The 17,707-nt window shown below is 33.7% G+C and overlaps 1 protein-coding gene and 1 long non-coding RNA gene across 3 annotated transcripts in view; one reads left to right on the forward strand and one right to left on the reverse strand.

The window, feature by feature from the left end:
- Positions 1–9,465: 9,465 nt before the first annotated feature.
- Positions 9,466–17,707, reverse strand: part of Fim (plastin-2 Fim) — a gene marked incomplete at its 5' end in the record, with an annotated part of 24,627 nt that continues 16,385 nt past the window's right edge. The window contains 2 exon segments of the mRNA XM_067050389.1: positions 9,466–11,719; positions 15,265–15,366. Coding sequence (XP_066906490.1) covers positions 11,552–11,719; positions 15,265–15,366 — 270 coding nt within the window.
- The window catches only part of LOC136796517 (uncharacterized), a 21,618-nt gene continuing 13,686 nt past the window's right edge, over positions 9,776–17,707 (forward strand). Inside the window, exons 1-3 of one of the 2 annotated variants that reach the window (XR_010844234.1) lie at positions 9,776–9,854; positions 12,977–13,092; positions 15,869–15,980. This is a non-coding gene — a long non-coding RNA (uncharacterized lncRNA). Of the gene's footprint in view, positions 9,855–12,976; positions 13,093–15,868; positions 15,981–17,707 lie in introns of those variants that run through there. The other variant, XR_010844236.1, reaches the window with a different exon arrangement.

The raw sequence follows: 17,707 nt of genomic DNA on the forward strand, positions 1-17,707 counted from the left end.
ATATATATATATAACTTAAGTCTGTTCTGGATCAGGATAATACTAAAAGAAGGGAAAAAGGGTTTTGACACACTACGCTTGGTGGCAATTTTGATACTGAACATTTTTTTTTTTTTTTCGATCCCTCTAAAACAGAAAAACATTAAATTAATAGGTTGCATTATTTATGGTTACATGATTCCAATTGGATATTACCTTTTTCTACCAATGACATTTGAAGGTATGAACTTTATTGAAAAAGCACCTCATGATATATACATTTGATCTGATATATAAATACGTTAAGGTATGATGACACGGATAATACCTAAACCATTGTAACAATAGAAAAACCTAAATATAGTAAATTGTGATATATAATAAATCAAGATACTCGTTGCGTTATTTCTTGCTAGTTTTACTTTTTTAAATTCTTTCTCAAGACCTACCGAAACCCGGGAATCATTGGATCATAATAAATTATTTTGGGGCACGCACATTTTTTAAATCATTTTTCCACTTTGATTCTCAAATTTCTGTTATTCTCAGCCAATGACCGAGGCCCATCCAGTACTGGAAGAAAACTCTTTCGGCACTTACGATGCTAACGTCCTGGAGTGGATCAATATATACAGGATCTTAGAAAGGCGATTTCGGATCTGGAGAATTTCACCGGGGAACCGGGAGAGCTGAGCCATTTTATAGAAAGGAGTGACCGGCTGATGGGGAGGATACAGGGTAAGAACGAGGAGAGACCGCTGGATGGTGGCGATACCGAAGAACTCAAGGCAGCCGTAGAATGCAGGGTGAAGCGGGGCATCCTCAACCAGATACAAGCGGACGAGGAAACACCCTGTAAAACCGTAAAGGAACGGCTGAAGAAGGCATATGGAGGTGCACGATGGGCCCCGGAGGAAGACATCTCTCAGATGTTCCGAGAAAGAAGGAAACAAGGACAATCCAAAGGGTGCTACGCCGGAGAACTGCTGGTACTTTATAATCGGATTACCGACAAATTAAGTGTGTTGATAGAGATGGACCAGGTCCAGGCCCGCATGTTTTTTTTTATCGGGCATATTGAAAGTACAGTTAGCGAAAGAGATTGGGAGGAAAGAAGGTCTGCCGCTGGACAGATCATTTGTAGAATGTACACAGGATTTAATGGACGCCGGTGCCAGAGAGGAGGAGGCGTACATGGAAGTCGAGAAATCTGAATTGGATGGGAGTTCAGTATAATCGCTCCAGGAATCTACAGAGCACGTGAAGGAGAGGACGGCAAGAAATGGCGATAAGGGACCGAACCAAGCGAAACCAAGAGAAAAGGGACGCAAGGATGATCGGAGATGTCATGGATGCAGAAAGGTGGGACATCTGGTGTACTAAAAGTAATGAAAAACAAAAATATAATCGTGGCTTTATACAACTAAAAAAAAAATGGAACATAATTTATTCAGTACATCGCCATAATCAAAGATAAATTAACACCAAAAGTATCGTATCTTTAACTCTTGCATAGTCTCATGGATTCCGTGGTTATTTGTCTTACTCTAAGGATTCGCTAATGTGACTTCTCGTTGCTGTTCGTTTTCCAAAAGGGTTTCCACCATCAGTTTGCAACGGACGAATGTCCTGTCCATTCCAATCTGTTCATCACGCCATAGTCGCTTGATCTTCTCCCAAACGGTTTCTTTGCCAACATACAGGTGATGCTTTTCTCCAGGCTTCGAAGCATTATCCAACATTCTACAGATTTGGTCATTCTTTTCGTCTGGTTGCAACCGGATCGTTGTTATTTTACTTCTCACTTACTCTTTATGTTTAATTTTGGTCATTCCGGTAGTTTTCGTCTTCCAAATAACTTGTCTCTTCTTGTCATTAATTGTTTCCTCCATTTCCTTTATGTCCCCTGGTCTTTCTTCAGCCAAACTCTCGTTTTCGAAGATTCTTCTTCCGTTTCATCCTGATCTTCATCTCTAGGCGTCCATTACCGCAGAAACTGTCTCATGACACAGGACGGTTCCCCATTTTCTTGTTCCACGGCGTTCGTGGTTATGGCTCGAGACAACCAATCGGCCACCACATTTTCTTTGCCCGGTTTATATATAGCCTCCATGTTATATTGCGCTAGAAGCTCCTTCTAGCGAGTTATCCTAGCTGATGACTCCTTTCGTTTTCCCACCCACTGGAGTGGTCTGTAGTCAGTATGTACCTTGAACCTTCTGCCGAACACATATGGTCTAAAGTGATCGACGGCCCACACTATTCCCAGGAGTTATCGCTCCATTGCGCTGTATCTACTTTCCGTCTCTGTAAGGCGCCTGCTGGCGTACGCCACTGGGCGCTCTCCCCCATCACCCTCCTGAGACAGTACCACTCCTAGCGCATACTCACTCGCATCTGTGGTTATCGTGAGTTGCCATTTAAAATCTGGAAAAGCGAGTACCGACTCTTGCTGCAAACTCTCCATTATCGGGATGACGATCAGCAGGAAGCCTTTCTTGAGTAGGTTGTTGAGTGGAACGAGATACTCCGCCATTTCTGGAAAAATAATTTAGAGTCTCTAACAACCTCCGAATTGCATTTATGTCACTAGGTAACACCATTTTCTGAATAGTTGCAACTTTATCCATGTCTGGTTTAGATCCCTCTCTAGAAACCGTGTAACCCAAAAATTGTATTTGTTCCAGCCCCAGCGCCGACTTTTCCCCTACAATTTGAGCCCAAAATGTCTTATTCTCTGGAACACGCTATTTAAGTGTCACAACCTCGTTCTTACTGAACACAAGGAGGTCAGCTATGTAATTCTGACATTTGGATTCGTCAATCCCTCTCAGAAACTCGTCCATCAGGCGCTGAAAGGTTCTGGGGGGCGTTTTTGAGACCAAACGGCATCCTTGTAAACTCATAGTGACCCCCCTCAAAAGTGAATGCCGTCTTGATCATTGGGGTGCATTTTAAATTGATGGTACCCAGCCTTCAAGTCCAGTGTGCTAAATACCGTCATCCCCTTAACCTGTCCAAAATGTCTTCGAACCTGGGGATCGGATATTTCTATTGTATATTCATTCAGCTTACGATAGTCTATCACGACCCTGTACTTCTCGGTATTTTCACCAGGTGTGATCTTCTTTTTCACCGCCCACAATGGACTATTGTACGGAGACGTACTGTCGATAATGATTTTCTGTCGTTTTAACTTTCGAGTTCCTCCCGGATGTGGTGACGTAGTGCCTGTGGGTATCTCCTCTCCTTTACTTATGTTACCCTGCCCTGCTTCAGTGGGATCTCATGGACAGTCTTCCCGGTAGCTCCGAGGATATCCCCTTCTTTAAAAAAAATATCCTCGTATTCCCTCTTGAGTCGCTGTATCCAGCCCTCAGCCTGAATGATTGTCCCTATCTGTGCACTCTCGTTCCTCTGTTGTTGATGATATTTGTAGTTTTTACCTCCTATCTTAATCCTCCATCTTCCCTTGCTATTTTTAATCCAAGCACCCACCTTCCCTAGCTGGTCACACCCCACAGTTACTTTATATTCCCTTGGTATGGTCTTTACGATATGCACTTTCAAGATGTCCTTACTAAATCCCCAATGGTTCAAACCTATTTCCACCCTCCCCTCTACTTCACAAGGGCCACCCAGGGTGATTGACCTACACTGACATACCTGAATCCGGTGTGATCTCTCTCCACTACATAACTTCTACACAGCTTCTCGACACATGATAGTACTGGAACTACCTGTGTCTCACACCTCACTCCTACCATCTCTATTATTGCCAAACCGCCGTGCTCTCCTCTCATAAGTTTGATCTCCAACGTGCGGTAGCCCCTCTGTTGGTACGCTGTTCAGAACTCTCCTCGAGTTCTAGCTGCTTCTCCTTTTAGTCTCCAAGTCCTCCTCTTGCCTTGCTGGCTATCCTCTCGCTCATAGTCTCCTGCTTCAGTTTCTGTCCCTTAGGTCTCGGACATTTCCTTGGCTTCACTCATGGAGAGATTTCCCTTCTCCGCAATCTCTGTGCATTGACCTCCATCGGTTCAGGCACATTTTGGTCCCTCCGCCGATACATATAGGGATACTGTCGAGCAATATTTCCTTCTGTCCCACATTCAAAACATCGGGTGCGGGGACATTGTGCTACCAGGTTCCCAGTTTTACTACCCATGGGTCTGGGGTACACTTGCGGTCCTCTCGCCGACCATTGTTTCTGGGTTTAACTTGGCTCCTTCTATTTTCTGAGTTACTAGCTCTCTCTCTATCTTCTACTATTTCTGTGTTATCTCCTTCTCCGAGCGTTTGGCATGTTTCTTGGCCCATGATATTCCATCCGAGTCTACCCCGGCTCCTCTACTTCCATTTGGGCCTCCACCTCTCTAGCGCTTGTATCTATGAGATCTTGAGCAATTTCCACAAACGAGCGCTCTCTCGCAAATCCCTCTTTCTTCCCCAGCTCTTTCGCCAATTGAATCTTTAGTACCGTGGACAGGAATTGCATCCGACCTAGATTGTTTCCATCATCTCACTTATCAGCGATTCTGTTGTAGTGTGCCAAGAGTTTCGCGGCATACTGCCCACTAGACTGTTTCGGTTTCTTTGTCTCTCTAACCATCATGAATATGTCTTCCTCTGTGGCCCACTATCCTCCTCCGAACGCCTTCTTTAATCTCTCCTTGATAACTCTCCAAAGGGTCTCTTCGTCCGCCTGAATCTTGACCTTTGAAATGTAATGGGAGCGTTCTTCAGACCGAACGGCATCCTCGTAAATTCATAGAGCTCTCTTTCAAAAGTAAAAGCCGTTTTGTGTTGGTCCTCTGGGTGTATACGAATCTGGTGATACCCTGCTTTCAAGTGTGAAGTGCTAAAGATTTTAGCTCCTCCTAGTCTGCCAAGAATATCCTCAAACCTTGGTATCGGATACTTTTCATCGACGGTATCGTTAAGCTTCCAATAATCGATGACCACCCTATATTTCTCTCCGTTCTCCCCTGGCATAGGTTACTTCCACACCGCCCACAACGGACTCCGTTGTATAAGGTGACGTACTATCCACAATGATTCCTTATCTTCTTAAGTTTTTGATTTCCTCTCTGATGTGCATCCTGAGCGCCTTTAACATACCTCACTCTTTCTTGTTTTAGCGGAATCTCATGTACTGCCCTTCCTGTTGCACCCAATGCATCTGCTTCTTAAAAAAATGTCGTCAAATTCATTCATAATAGAGACCTTCCAATTCTCTGTCTATTTTACTGCCCCTACTCGCGCCTTCCCGTCTGCTATTGTATGTTGGCATCTGTACTTCCTTCGTCCAATTCTAATATTCTATTTTCCATTACTATTCTTAATCCAAGCCCCCACTTTCTCTTAAAGATCACAACCAATGATCACATTATGATCCTTGGGCATCCTATTCACTATATGAATTGTTAAAATGTCCCCTTTAGCTCCCCACTTACCCAGTCCAATCTCTATCTCCCCCTCTACACTGCATGGCCCACCCAGAATGATCAATTTACATTGGCAAACCTTTACTTGAAGTACCCTCCCTTCGCAGCTCAATTTCTCTAGTACTTCTCTACAAGCGCTGGTGTTTGAACTGCCCGTGTCCACCAGACAACTTATTCCTCCGTTCACTCGGATTATAGGCAGACCTGCTCTCCTTTCACATGATAGTTTCTCAATGTGCGGTCGCTCTTTGCTTTCATCCTCCTCAGATCTCACGTGACTTTCTTCCTCCTGTTCCTAGCCTCCATGCACTTCCTCGGCTCCTTTGCTCAGGACTATTCCTTTCTTCATCCACTTTGTCTTCAGTTTCCGACACTCCTGAACTTCCGTCGACTTACTTAACGATCGGATCAGTCTTTGCCGAAAGCTTTTTCTCCGTACTTGTTGGGCATTGACCTCCATTGGCTCGCCTTCGTCCATATTCTTTCTTCGATACATGTATGGACACTGCCGGGCTATGTGTCCTTCGTTTCCACTCTCGAAACACCAAGCTCGGGGTCACTGGGTCTCCAGGTGCCCACTTTTGCCGCAACCACACTTGCGGTCTTCTCGGCGGCTGCTGGTTCGTGGTTTTGCTTCTCCTTCAACCTACAGACGACTGCTGCCCTTAGTGCCTCAGCATTCTCACTGTTGTGCAGGTTTTCGGCTGCCTTTGCATCTGCTCGACCAATCAGTCGATCATCCCCTTTTTGGAAATGGCTTAACTCCCCTGTCTCCCTGGTGAACCTTTCAAGGTCGGAAACTGCCTTTCTGAAGTTCTGGGCGGTTGCCGTACGGACTTTAATCCATTCTTGTGGCATGAGCTTGCGCTGAAGATTTAAAGAATTACAACTAGGGGTAGACTTGAGGCCAAGATGTAGGGTAAGAATAGTGGATTGTAAGGATTTTTGTATTTTGTCAGAAAGAATGGGGATATACGGAAGGAACCTGTACTAAAATAGTGGTGGAGTAGCTTGAAAAGAGTTAAGGACAGGAAGTACTGGAGTTAACGTAAACTTTAACGTTAAAGGGTTAACTTCAGAGTCTAGGGGTTTGTTAGTCACGTTAGGTGGGAAATTATTGTTAAGTAAGATCTGTTTAATATGTTTTATGTTAGTCTGGTGATATTGGGGGTCAGAAAGAGAAAGAGATAGGTGGATAAGAACTTAGCAACACTCATTTTTAGTGAAAAGGATGTCAGTAAAAATAGTTAAGGAGTCCGCCAGAATAGGTAGATTTGGTATACCAATCAATGGATACAGAGGGATCATTTTCAGCGAAGAAATGATCATTTTCACGTTCAACAGTAAACCGATGGCGAGGTGGTAGGAGTTCAGAGATTTTGACAGAATTGAGGACAAGGAAGAGATCGTCAACGTATTTTTTCATAAAAATTATGTCTTGAGAGAATAAAGGTATTATGGAGTTGGGTAGGTCATTGAGGACAGTATTAGAAATTTTAACTTTTAACTTCTTGTATACGCAAATCAGAAAAAAAACAACATAAATCCCGCATGTTATATTGAAGCTTTTCATAATTTAAAACTCAACTTCTTGATCCCCCATCTTAATTTACCCTGTCTTGTTTTTTGTTTTCAAACTTATGATTGAGATAGCTGATATCTGCTATACCACAGTCGGGTAGTTCTTATCCAACTCTCAAAAGGAAGATATCACCTCATAACTTTAGCTTCAAAAACTTTATCCATTACTGAATTCATACCATAAACCAATCCTTTGGATATTATCCATGAAAAATAATAATACCTGTGAAATAGTAATACTTTGCTAGTATTTATTGGCCACCATCATTGCTGCCGCTAGAACCGTTACCTAGTGTAACCTAGCTGCCGAGACATGAACCACTAGTCTATAGCCTAACTTTCGTGTCATATTAATTTATAATAATTGCATAAATACTTTAACTTAACTTGTCTATAATAATTTATTATATTGTTATATTAATAAATGTATTATTTGAATCAATAAAGATTACAATAGACTCTTTTGATCTACTAATAGCTAACGTCTTATTTGTAGCATCTCTGGATGGCGTTTTTAAGCCCAGAGGTACCAACTAGCACAAATTCAATGAAAAAAGTCAAACCACTCCAGTCTCACCTCCTTTGGAGACAGGGATTTTAAGACAAATTAGTTGTATATTCTAGAAATATTTTAATTGCATTGATATTCCACTATGCCTTCTCTGGATTTCTCCTCCTTTCAAAACCCTCTTAATGAAGTCACACACTATATTTTAATGAATTAGTAGAAGTGGTGCTTCATTAGCCTTCCAAAAAGCAGAAAACTATCTACCAGTGCTTCAGAGAACTACCATGTTCTTCATGAAAAACACATCATCCTACCTGGGCACTGTTTCATAATGAAAGCTAATAGTATTAGTTCAAAATACAAGTATAGAAACAATGGGTTAATTACACTAATACTTTTTTTTTCATAATAGGGTAGATTGATATTACAGGAGTTAAAAAGTACTGAAGTACAAGTTAGTGTAATTTTGTTAAGTTAATGGGAAAAGACTAATAGTATTAGTCTGTACTTTATTATGAAACAGGGCCCTGGTGTCAGTGGGTAGATCATCGATTAGAGTCTCATTTTTATTTTTCTAATAATTTCTTTTATTTACTCAAAGTGCACTCTTGTATAATGTGATAATTACAATATTATTATTATAAAAATTAAGGGATTGTATGACCCACACCATAGTATTGTATCTCTGGATGGTCTGTCTAAGCCAAATAACTTTACTACCGCACAATTTAACAGTAAAAAATATGAGAACATTACGAAGGAGATATTTGAGCTAACATACTCTACTAGTAGTTCAGATTCCCAATCCTTGTTTTGGAAACTATTAATAGTGGTGGCGTACTTAAACCTACCTCAACAATTTATTTTTAAAAACTCACAGTTAAATAACTGATCTTTTATTTTTTGCTTTTGATATAGCTAGTTCAATAGCCATATTTTAGAAAGAGCAGGAAAACAATAAACAGTTAAATAACTGTTTGGTGAGAAAAAAGTAAAGGATCAATGAAATAATTTTTTTTGTTTTATTATACTAAGAAAAAATTTTAATTCCAGAAAAAACTAATATTACTGATTCAATAAATTTATGTGCCATAGATGGTAAATGATAAAATGCCCAATTGTATTTTATGTATAAAAGAAATGCCCTATCTTAAAACTCACACAAGTTATCTTTTTTTTGGTTAGTGGTGTGTGTATTTATTGAAATTGCATTAAATATGTGAAAAATGTATAAAAAATAGGTGTTCCTATTTAAAATAAGGAGTATATGTGAACTTTGAATATGAAATTGAATAATCCTATTAGAGATTACCTATAACTGGAAATAAGGTTATAAGAAGGTAGTTAATTTATTCTGAAATTGTATGTAACCAGTGAATTAGGAATATTTTTTGAGATTATGAAAATAATCCAATTATTCAGAAGTGAACATTAATTTTCAGAATAGATCTTACAAAACAATAACAAAATGAAGCAACACTTACATGTATGTAAGTAACAATAACCCTGGAAGCAACATAAAAAGAAATAAAATTTAAAGGAAATAAAATTAAACTTACTGAATTATTGATATAATTTATGAATGTACAAAAATTTGTTAAAAAAGTTTTGTAAATATATAAATGTATATATATATATATATAAAAAAAATTATAACAATCAGGAAATAGAGAAATAAAAAGATAAAAAATTTACCTCATATTGCACAAAGATAACTAGAAATAATATTTCCAAAACTAGTTAGGACATTGATTAAATAATTATAAACATAAGATTATTGTTAAAAGAAATAATTTACAAGTAAGAAATTTTGTACAATGATTAGTGAAGAAATACAAAAATACAACTAGCCTGGTACTACATAAAAAAAAAGAAAAGAAAAGACTTTCAAAGGCATCAATATAAAATTCATTAATAATTTATGATTAAAGGAAAAAACTTCCAAGTTGGCTCTTCTCCTTTCTTTCAATTTCTTTTTTTTATTTAAATACAACCATTATGATTAATCAGAACAGAATATTATTATGTCTTTTAAGTATTTCACTTCATTATTCATTAATACATGCATATTAATTATTATCACACCAACATGGGTTTGTACTGATAAATTTAAATAAGTTTAGTACAATGGTCACCTTCATGTAACTAAAAACTAAAATATTACACTGGACTGGTAAATGGACATTTTTAAATTCTAAATAAAAACTTATAAATATAACTTAAGATTAATGTTCTCTAATTCAAAATATATTCTTTACAGTGCCAGAAAATGAAATGAAAATAAGTGACTACAAAAATATATTTGCCTTGATAATCACAAAAATATGTCATGATAATTCTTGGTAAGTTAAACCTTGTATTTTATTTTATTTTTTAAACTTGTTATCACAATAATTGTAGCTTACATTAAACAAAAAACAAAAAAAAAAACAGTGGAATGTTTAATTATTTAAGTTACTATAATCTAATTCTAACACATTGGAAATATTATCATTTAATACTAATTTTTAATTCAAGCAAACTTAAAATACTTGGTGGTATACATCTTCGATTTCAGACTTAAGTGCATTATGAATATGAACAGTTTATAAAACAAAAGAAATAAATAGGGGTTTTGACATAAATAGGCATAAGCAACTATTTAATTTCATTAAAAATTCATGTTATCATTAAAAATTAACAATTTAATCACAATTGATATGATTCCGTAATGACTAGACAAGTATTTTTGTATCATAGCTATTAGTTTTAGCTAAACGGAAATAATTAATATTTGATTTAACAAACTTTTTTATGTAAATAATTTTGAAACAATAATTTTTCATCCTTCAAAGTTATCCAGAGGAATAAATATAAATTGGCAATCATTTAATAACATAAAAGCTGTAAAAATACTTAATAATAGTAGAGTAACTTACGTATTACAAATCCATTATTTCAACATGCACTCTTAAATGTTGGCACTGTCAAGTTTCATTTTATTTTCCCTTATAAATTACATTCTACTTATAGTTTAAAGATAGGCATTTTATAATTTAAAACTATTAAGCTTTAATTTTCACAAATTACTAACCTTCACACAAGGATATTGAAACAAAGAAAAATGTTCATATAATTAATGTAATGCATATGCATAAATGCTGATGCAAGTGAAAAAAAAATTATAAGAAGAAAAATACATCACATAATAAAGAAACAATCAAATAATGAAGAAAATACATAAAACAACATTGCTAACACCATTATTTAAGAGTTAATCTAATACAAGACACAATTTTAGAAAGCTATTTCTTTATATTAACAGCACAAAACATGAAATTTAGAATATAATTTAATCTTAAAAAATATCACTGTTAAAAAAAAGATCAAATACTACTGGAGTAATGAATTGACCCCCCTACCCTAAAAAAAGTGTTTAATTAACAAGTGAAAAACTTAAAATAATCAATCATAAGATAAGAGTGGTTTACACAGCTAAATTAAAATAAATAAACTTAATGATGAAAATTATATTCAATTTTAGGACTGAATTTGCTATGATTTTAAACAAATTTAACAACAGCATAGATAGAAACATGAAAATATATCTAAAATTATATGTAAAAGTAAAATTTAAAATAGAATTCCAGCATATACTTCCAAACATGAAAATAAATTTCATGTATTTCTTTCATGATGAAAATCTATAAATGAAATAATGTTAACTAACAATAAAATAAAATGAAAATAAAACTAGTTTCATATAATTTTATTGTTAAGTTTGGACAAAATAAAATATCCAAACCATGTATTACATTAAATACAATGAAATTGGATACAATTAAAACGTGCACTTTTAACAAGTGTTAAAATAAGAAACAGCTTTGATACATTCGATACTAAAACTAATGCTATTGCACAAAAAAAAAAAAAAAAAAAAGAAAACAAACTAACAGATATTTCAACTTTAAATCAGTATTAACAAAATTAATAAGCCAACCATTATTAGTAATTTACTTTTGAAACAAAATATAATAATGAATCAAACATTTAAGTCTTTCTATTTCCTAGAACCCATATTAGGCACATAATCCATGGCCATTAAACAGGCAAACATCGTCATAACCATTTTAGGTTTAACTTCAGTTATATCTTCAGGTAAAGCATAAACCCTAGCACCAGTTTTTCTAGCCATTGATATTGCATATTTAGCATTAGCAAGCTTTTCCTGAAAATAAATAAATAATATATCATCAGATATTTTTATTTTATAAACATAAGCTGGAAAATATTAATATGTATAAGGTGGATTTAGATCTACAATTTTGTACATGCACAGAACGTATTGGAATACCTATTCATATAGGGCTTCATATTTAAGTGTTAAAATTTTTTTTCAAATAAAGAATGTAGTAAACACTGGAAAAAAAAAAAAAAAAATCCAGGCCGGAATAAAAGGGCAAGTTAGGTATAACTCTACTTGGAATTCTAACTCGGATGAAAGGGAAAGATAGCTAGATGAACAATATTCAATCGAAGTAGAAGAATACCAATGGTGATATGATAATAGTATTTAATGAAAAACTTAAAAAGAATAAAACAAAAAGTAGACAAAAGATATATAAATTACAAAACCAACGCACAAATATGATGAAAGGAGGAATATAGCTACAATGGAGATAGAGTTAAGGCCAAATAAAAGTAACAACTATAATTAGCATCTAATCATGTAACAGTAAAATTTATATCTAATATTTAGATTTTTTTTTAAAAAGGGTCCATGTAATTTGTTTGGTAATCAAATTTCTGAAAGTATATATAAACATCCATCATATTTTCATACATAAAATTATGTATGAAATTAAAAAGGATGTTGATATATATTTCCATAAATTGAATTACCAAATAATTTAAATCTAATGAATTATTACTAAAAAAGGGTGTCTAAAAGAGCCATTTGAATTCTCTACCTTAAATAAAATTCTCTAAAACTGTAAAAAAAAAAAAAAGCTTGCTATTTACGTCTTTAGGAAACATTTGATAAAAAAAGTCCCTCATATGAATTTGTCTTGAAATATGATTTTCTGTCATAAGGCATAAACAAATTACCCAATCCTGTTAGAAATAAAAGAAAAATTAGGTGTACTAAAGGTTAGGAAAATAAAAATAGACCAAAAACCTGTTACCACGCAACGAAAATCAAACCAAAATTTCAAAAATTGTAGAGACAAGTGACGTAAACAAGTATAATAGGACACCCTGTATATTGGAAGTTCCCACAAAAATTATGCCCATAAAGTTGTTATTATAGTTCATTTTTCTGGTAGGCGTTTGGAGAAGGCTAAACTTTAATAGCATGTATATAACTACATCTTATTTATTGTTACAAATTATGAATATTTTAATTGAGAGTTTAAATTACATTGACTTAATTTTAAAACAATGTTTTAAGCTGGACATTGATACTTTAACGCTTTATTTTTAGATATAAATTGGAAAAAAACTTTAAATGAAAAGTCTAGAACACTTTGGATGATTTGACAGCAGAATCGAAGATGCACCAAGTCAGATAGTAAACAATAAGAAAAATGATTGCTTTGGGTACTTAATTTTTTTATTTATTAACTTTATTTTAATTATAGTAACTATAAATTTTATAAAAAATTCACGGACTCTTTGATGAGTTTGACAAAATCTAGAATACTGAAATTCCCTGACTTCACCAGGTTTTTACTAAAGACATGCTGAATATGACAATAGTATCAGTAGTTTGTTTATCTACTAGCCTGTATAGCCCTACATTTATGAACAAAATAGAATTTTTTTCCTCGAATATCAGTCTGGCAGATGCATTAAAATGATGGAAATGTATTAGAATAGAAGTTCATACCAATTATTATTATTATTGGCACGTGGTCCAAGGCCTCGCGCGATGTAGTTAGGAAATATATCACGTGTTTCATGATGTAATTTTCCTAAGGTGGGTTCGTCACTCCCACGTCTATTTTTTTGAGTGCCACCCATTGGCCAACGGGCCTCACAAATGCCTGGGGGGAGGCTGTGATTGAGTATTGTATAATTATATGCTTGAAAAAATCCTGGATAGGGCCAAGGACTCAACCTCGCAAGCCTTGGGTTGGCAGACAGGCGTGTTACCACGCAGCTACCGTCACCCCGATGGTAGACAGTTCATACCAATACATCAATAAAATTCAACTAATTTAAAAATAATAATAATTGACTGTTTTTATAAATATATAATCTTAAATCTATCAATAATTAAAAAATTGAGGTAGGTCCACACATAGGCCATGTCTCAGCTTGGGCTCAATGATGCCACATTCAGCCATAGGTGTGCTGTGTAATGTCCTAACCTTAACCTAAACTTAAACTCCACTCAATCTAACTTACAATTATTGAAAATTAAATTATGCCATAATTCATTTATATTTTATTATCTCAACAGTTTAAGTCTATTCATCCTTTAAAGTATTTTTTCATTAACCACTCAACAACTTATTTCGAGAAATTCAACAAAACATTCCATCTTTTTAAGTACTATTATTAATGCCAGAAATATGTTTAGTTGAGATAAAATTAAAGTTTTTTTTTAATATATTTTTTTCAATTTCTTGAGACTGGAATTTATTTATTAAATAAATCAGTCTCAACACTTTTTATTACATCAATGGTCCAACGGTTCGGCCAATTCCGTCATCCTCAAGGACAATTTTCAAATATAAATTCTCACCTCACATCAAAATTTAAAATTGTTTTGCAGGCTATTCTGCCCGGGTCATTAATTATAAGTCAAACACATCCTATTTTTTTTTTTTAAATAGTTTATATGATAATGATAGTGTGGATTAATTGAAAATTAAAAGTTTTAAAAATTAATGAAGTTTTAAAGATGCATTAAAATTGCAATTGCAAAACAATTTTAAATTTTGATGTGAGGTGAGAATTTATATTTGAACATTGTGCTTGAGGATGGCCGAAATGTTGGTCTATTGATGTACTAAAAAGCGTTGAGATTATACAAGGATACAATTTGATTTATTTAATAAATTAAAGATTTTGTTAAAATTAACTGGTTCAAGGAAGAAACAACATTCATTATATAAATGAAGTTCTAATAAACAATAGTTACAATCAATTTTCACTGGGATTGTTTTCTATAGTGTTGCATGTTATGTATTCAATTACTATAAAATGTCAGAATGAAAATACACAAACAATTCCTTAGTAGACATTAATATAATCAAGTATTGAGTACTTGGAAGATATTATTATTGCCTATGATAACATGAATAACTTCATTTTAATTCAATATTGAGGATTCCTACCAGGTAATACCTTCAATAAAAAATTTTCTAAATGAGAAACTTGAGTAAACTTATCTTTTTCAAGCAAACTTGTGTTTTTAACAACCCAAATTCGTTCTTTATTATAATTATTAAATATTTTTTGTTTAACTGGTTATACAAGATGGTAAACTTTTGAATTAACTTGATGAGTTTTCAATTTTCATCTTGAGGGCAATCCAAGACTGGACCGTCGTCTTCCAAATTCAAACCGAACTACTTGGGTATGACACTGGCACTGTGATGTAAAAACAGTTCCTATTATTTCAACTTGGTAAACCAACCAATGTGTTTGCCAACAAATGACCTATGTATAGTCAACAATTGACATGGTGTAGACATGTTTGGCCTGGCTTTTAACAATAGATAAAAAAACATATATATATATATAAAAGCTATAATAACCAACCTCTTCTGTTTCTCCTTCTTTAACAAGGTCATAATTAATAGTTCCAGGTTTGATTGCATCAATTAAGTCAATAACAACCTTGGCATCAGAAACACTTGAATCCTGAAACATTTTTTACACATTTACAATGTTAAAATAAAATTAAGAAACATGACTAATGTATAATTAATGACTAAATATTTTATTACCTCTTTTGCGGATACTTATTTGATTTATGGAGTTATTCTAAAGCTTTAGATACCAAACAATAATTTTAAACACCATACCATGATAAACAGTATTTCAATACAACAATGCAAAGTTCATATACTACAATTAAGCCATCCTAATCAAATCCAATATTATTTCTTACTAATAGTTAACTAATCGAACCACTCTGAATTAAAGTATCTTACAGCTGAGCTTAAACCAATATGAAACAATGAAGAGTTCAATTGAATATCTTTGAAGATAGGAATTTAATCTCTGATAAATGGAGAGGGGTGAAAAAATGAATATTTTCTGTTAATGAGGTGTTGTTAGTGATGATGGTTCCTATTGATCTTCTGAATTCTTCAATGGTATATTAAAAAAAAAATTTAAATAAAAAAGAATTTTATTGTAGATAAGGAGGAGTACATCAAGGAATTGGGACCTATTTCAAGGAAACAGGCCAATGAATGAAGTTCCTAGTAGCAGGGTGGATTAACTATTAAGTACAATAGAAGATAGAATTCTATCACAATATTGGATGTTCAACGTCCCTACCATTGGTCTTTAGGATTTTAATCTCTTCCAGTAATGAAACATCATGCGAACAATAGGAATAAGGAATTAAGGTAATTAATTATAAGAGAGTTACTAGTAGGGAAATATAGAGTTGAGAATCTTTTATTAAAATTTTATTATTAAAAAAAATATTATTCAGAGGATTATAGAAGTTAATTCAATAGTGTCCATGAAAGAAGTAATCATAGAATGAAGTATTTATGGAGGAAATACAAGAGCCTGCATGGGTAATGTTATCGGTGATCTGATCTATATGTGTTGTAGTCATGAATGTCAAAGTAAGAATGCTTAACAAAATGGATTCAGTTACTAAGGAAATGTCTATAAATTGATATGGTGAAATAAGTCAAGTTTGATTATGCAGGCCATCTGTAATTCAGAGAATAGCTAGAGATGATTTTTTGCTCATCATAAGAAATTGCATGGGATTGCTGTAACGAGTATAATGAAAGGTTTGATCATGAAGGAAGGATGAGAATGGTCATTGAGTAAGTTTCACATTTAAAGGAACTTTGGATGAGGCATTTGACCAAAGAGCAAGGTTAGGATAGAACAGGTTATTTGGTATCAATCTTTAGTAGAGTATGAGGTGGTAACTTCACCTTTAATGGTAAATTTAATAAGATATGCCGCTTTGAGGTAATTTGGGCTGAGGCTGGAAAGTTCTAGGTAAATATTTTGTGATGACATCTGAATAAGTAACAAAGTAATCTAATGAAACTCAACTTCGTTCATCCAAATTAAAAATCTTGTTTTGATACATGTATGGACATATTCAATTTTTAATAAGGAAATACTTCTCAGCGGACACCCTTTGGCAATGGACCCGCAGCATTTCATAGCAAAGAAGTTAAACAGTATTTTAATTAAACTGGATTTAGTGAATGACACAATTCTTCCTTATTAAAACACAATAATTTATTTCATATCATCAGCAACGTTTCGGGAGATTTCCCCCATCTTCAGGCTGCTAAAAAACAAATTCAACAAAACCATAAACATGCGCTTACAACAACACTAATATATCATATATACTTAAGAACTATTTACTTGATAACAAAAGACCTATATATAACATATAATTTTCTCCTTCATTGTCATTCTTGCTAATATATAATAATATTAATGTCATTTAATGAATAAAAACTTAAAGCTCAAGTTTTTGTATCAGTTTTATAATTGATTGCTTTGTCAATGTTTTTTGTAATATGTACTGATTCAATTATTTTTCTATTCCTACTATTCTTGACTATATCTAAAATTTATGGATAATTAAAATCAAATTGATGTTTATATTTAATACTATGTTGTGCCAATGCTGTAGTTTTAATATTTTTTTATATTTTTACAATTGATCTTATGTTGATCCATTCTTGTTTTTAATTTTTTAGATGTTTCACCTATGTATAAACCTTCACAATTCTGGCAATTTACTTTATAAACAACATTTAATTTATCTTTAAAGTTAACTTTGTCTTTCATATTATCCAGATAACTACACAATTTATTATTACTATTATATAATCCAAACTTCAAATTATGTTCATATTCTATAAATTTCCTTTTAATTTTATCTGTTAATCCTGGATTAACTTTAAGCACACATTATATGGATATTATAAATAAATTAGCGTTTTAGTCTTTATGTGGTTTTTTATATAATATAGAATTAATT

Source organism: Halyomorpha halys, unplaced genomic scaffold (assembly GCF_000696795.3).
Source record: "Halyomorpha halys isolate HHAL.00 unplaced genomic scaffold, Hhal_1.1 Scaffold1081.1, whole genome shotgun sequence".
In the NCBI taxonomy this organism is placed as follows: domain Eukaryota; kingdom Metazoa; phylum Arthropoda; class Insecta; order Hemiptera; family Pentatomidae; genus Halyomorpha; species Halyomorpha halys.